Source organism: Mus pahari, chromosome 3 (genome assembly GCF_900095145.1).
Source record: "Mus pahari chromosome 3, PAHARI_EIJ_v1.1, whole genome shotgun sequence".
Lineage (NCBI taxonomy): Eukaryota > Metazoa > Chordata > Mammalia > Rodentia > Muridae > Mus > Mus pahari.
Genome location: NC_034592.1, coordinates 87,182,747 through 87,187,125, shown reverse-complemented (window position 1 = coordinate 87,187,125; position 4,379 = coordinate 87,182,747). Strand labels below are relative to the sequence as shown.

At 40.1% G+C, this 4,379-nt stretch overlaps 1 protein-coding gene across 2 annotated transcripts in view; it reads right to left on the bottom strand.

Moving 5' to 3' along the window:
- Apip (APAF1 interacting protein) overlaps positions 1-4,379 on the bottom strand; it is a 19,331-nt gene that overhangs the window by 6,102 nt on the left and 8,850 nt on the right. For both annotated transcript variants that reach the window (XM_029536505.1, XM_021194131.1), the window contains exon 2: positions 3,631-3,731. Coding sequence is in view for 1 of the 2 variants with exons in the window: in XM_021194131.1 (XP_021049790.1) it covers positions 3,631-3,731 (101 nt within the window). In the remaining variant the exon portion in view is untranslated. The remainder of the gene's footprint in view (positions 1-3,630; positions 3,732-4,379) is intronic.

The following is a 4,379-nucleotide window of genomic DNA, read 5'->3' as shown; positions in this document are numbered from 1 at the left end:
ACACACACACACACACACACACACACACACACACACACACACACACACACACACACACACACACCCATACCAGTAATAAGGTGACTAGAGGAAAGATAAATCTCAATATGTAGTATTAAACACTTTTTAATGGCATGGATGAACAGAATGTCAGTATCCCATGCAAAATATAGTAACTCTAAAATTCAACCAGGCAAAATATATGTCTGATTAAGAACATTTCTGCATTGCAAAGAATAAGGTTTAAATTTATTGCTTGAAGTCATGAAGTGCAGAGCCCTCTGCTGGACAGTTTGCTGAATTACAGCATCAACACTGGGTAACTAGAAGAGTTTCCTCTATGACAAGCATGTAAATACTGGAAATTATTTACAAGCAATCACAAAAAGTGAAAAATACAGAAAGGATATTGAATGTAGTCAAATATGCCAATAATCACAGCACTTAGGAGGCTGATCAAGGAAGGTCATGAGTTCAAGACTAGCCTGGGCTAGGCAGTGAGCAATCTCTGAAATAAACCAAAAGGACCTGTACACACACACACACACACACACCCCAACAACCCATACAGAGAGAGAGAAAAAGAGAGAGATTGAGAGGTGGGGAGAAATGTCTTTTGCTCTGGGTGTTAGATCTATACCCTGTACCAGTGTCTACAAAGTCCTCTATGGTGCCGTCAAATCTGACTTGCAGCATCATTTCCAAAACTCCCATATTCTCTCCGCTTACAGAACGGTCCCCTGGCTCACCTATAAGTTTCAGTTGTCAGAGCATATAAATGCCACAAAGATGGAAACCAAGGAGCCTCAACACCCGGGACTCTATCTTCTGCCATGGAGACAGGTGCACAACGCACAGGAACCACAGCTCCTAGTGAAGATGGGGACGGTCTGTACGAAGCTGCTGAAGGGGCTGCTATACAGTACAGACTTGGGGCTGACGGGCATGTGGGGGATATGAGTAAGTTAAATTCTAGATGATAAAGGCCTGAGAGGCGAGCAGAATCCGGGGGAGCTCACGCATGCCTTAGATTCCTGAAGCAGCTGAAGCACTCATTCTCTGCAGCCGGAAGCAACAGTGTGGCAGCCCTCCCTCCGGAGCCTCTAGCAAGGGCAGGGACCACACTGCACAGCCCCAGACATCGGCTCGCCAGCCTTGTGGACACAGAGAAATTCTAGCTGTGCTAAGTCTGTTTGTATTGTTGCCTTTGTAAATGGGAATTAATTTAGACTTTGATCAACTCTGAGTAATTCTTAGACAAACTAAGTAAATTTTTGACATGTCAATACTAACACAAAAAGAAATACATAAAGAAATTAATAATGACAGCTTTTGCTTTAGGAGATAATGTATTGCTTGGTTTCATAAGCCACAAATAAAACACGATTTGAGGTTCCAGAGAGTGAGTTCTGGAGCTTACTTCTCTATACTCCCAGCTCTCATTCTAAACAAGAGGGGAAAAAGACCAAGCTGGCCAACCAAACAAAAGCAAGAGCTCACACTACAGCTGTGTCTGCATGTCCAGTTTTATTTACCCTCTGCTCATTAAAGATCACTGAAATATTCTATCTAGGTAGCTCATCTACAATGTGTGTTAATCAAATGCCACAGGCTTAGGGTGGCTGGCACATATTGATGAAAACAGGACATGCTAAATCTAAACGTTACAGACCAAGCCGAATGGCCACAGCTGCTGAGGGTCATGGACTTTCCTTTGAGGATTCCTGTGCCTGTGCTCAGTGCAATCCCTATGTGTATCTCTGTTCTCTCTCTCTCTCTCTCTCTCTCTCTCTCTCTCTCTCTCTCTCACACACACACACACACACACACACACATCCATACACTAGTCATGTAAGTTGGAGTTGTAGCAGCCAAACCTTGAAAGCTGTCCGTATTTTTATATTCCCAAAGACTTTACTGTTTGTATGATTCTGTACATTACCTACTATATTTGAATGTCTTTTCAACTTTATTCGCACCAAAAGTCAGACAAAGACAAAACCATCACCACAAACACGAAGCTGAGTAATATGGGCGAATAAAGTCATTTAAATATTAGGGGTAACATTCAAGGTCTTATTAAAAGAGCCATTTTAGTCTGTAAAGCACAAACTTGAAGCCAAATGAAGCCTTAAAATTCTGGCTCTTCCCAATTGTGGCCCCTAGGGGGAGCTCCTTGCCTATTAAAAATAACAAAAAACTACATATGATGCAACTTTCCTATAAATTGATTGTAGTGCTATAAAAGTGATTACATATTAAGAGATATGCCAATAAATGGTTTATGTTGGCCACACACAATCAGTTTGTGGAACAGTAAAGTTCTTCTAGAAGAAGTCCTGTACAGTTTTTTTGCTTTAAAACATTCTCATGACTTTGCATTCTACTCTTTTTAACTTTGCTGTATATATTTTTTTAAAAAGCAAGAAATGAGTATTTTAGCTCAGTTTGGTAGGAGCTCTATTATATACAAAGCCATTTTCTGCACATGCAAATAAACAGTAGTTAACTAAAATCAGCATTTAGAAATAAATCATACATCAGGTAAATTAAATTATAGGCACTTGACTTCTTAAATAGGAATACATTATTCATAGTTTCAGGTATATTGCACATAAGAAAACCTGAAAGCTTAGGCACAGGGCATACATGGATGTGCAGGCAATCAGGGAACACGCTTTATCTGTACTGAGAGAATTCTTATATTCACAGCTCTATAAGCTGTTAACTGAGACACATTTTGTTATTTCCCACTGTTGAATTAATATTTCATGAATGACACTGTAATTTGAAGCAGATGAAATTACAAAGTCATCATTTTCTGGGAAGAAATAAAATTCCTTTTGTTTAAGATGTTCTGGTTTTATTTTACAACCTATTTTCTATTGTAAAATGCAGATTCCTTGAAGGATACATACACATACATATATGTACATGTATACACATACATATCATGTAAACATACACTCAGCATATAAATGTTTTAATGATCTAACTTTGCTAAAGACAAAAGGTGAATTAGAATACAGAATAAAGCCCCGCCTCCAGCAACAGGACTCCTACATTTCAGACGGAAGACATCAATCCACTGCAGCAAGCCCAGGGAGGAGGAGGCTGGCCTCCTTGTGCTTATTCCTCATCTGCTTGACCACATGATACTCACTGAACTCAGTGAGCAACAGAAAATGATTCCTTCTTTCTGTTTTAAACCCAGTGCCTCAAAGGAGTAGATATCAGCATTGCTGGGCCTATTAATCATGGTATCTCTGCTCAAAAACAGCTCATGGCCTGTTTTGAACTTAATTAGAATTTAATGATTAATAATTTCTATTTAAATGACTTTTAAATATTTCTCTGAACTTTTGAAATAAATCTTCAACTACTGTGATAGACTGTTACCTACCTTTGATGTTCTAAAGAGAGAGGACCAAATTATCCCAGTTAACAACTGGGAATTTACTGTGCTTGCTGCTTCTGCTCCTTGGCTCCACTGGGCTATGCAGACGTCCACGGGTCATTTGGAAAGTGCACAGCCTCAGTCCCGCACAAACTGTCTGTCAGCTGGGTCTGGACACACCCCTGTGGCCTGCTGAAATAAGAGCTTCCAAGCTGCCATCAGTCAGGACTTACCCATGTTTCAAGCTGATTCCCCCTCCAGTTCCGGTGACCCAGCCCAGATGGTAAAACTGTTTGCAAAGTTCTGGGATCAGGAATCGGGGATGTTCCTTGTCCTGAAACAGAAGATGATGATCTACAAATGATTCTTTAAGTTGTGCACTCCAGCTGGCACTTCCCTAATAGTTAGAAATGGATTTATTTAATTGTTTGGCAGTCTGGGATTGGTCAGTACAGGGGTCTAACTCTATGAAATGGGCTGTAAGAATGAGGCAGGGAAATGCCAGGGGTCTATGACACAGCATCAGCAGAAAGGCAGTTAAACCCAGTACTAAAAACAAACAAATAAACAAACAAACCCCCACACTTTGGCCTACACAGCTAAGTGCTTCATGGAACACCCTGTTAGAACACTGTACATGAGATTTCACTATCGATACATATTCAACGCAATCTGTGTTGGGGCAGTTTCAATTTTATCTTAAAAAATGTCCTGTTTTCCAAAGTGCTTTTAATATCTTCTTATTCAGTTATAATAATTACTATGACCATTAAAATCAAGCAAATAACAATCAATAAACAAATCCTACTCAGAAGCAGTCACAATCCTTTTCTACGAAGGCATTTTAGGGGACCATGTGAATAAAGGCCAGCGGGAACATCACCCTTACTTACGTCTAGCTCCAATAACTCCCTCTGGGGAAACCATGTTGCTGGCTTTCCCTGCTTCTCTCTCTCTCTCTCTCTCTCTTTTTTTTTTTTTT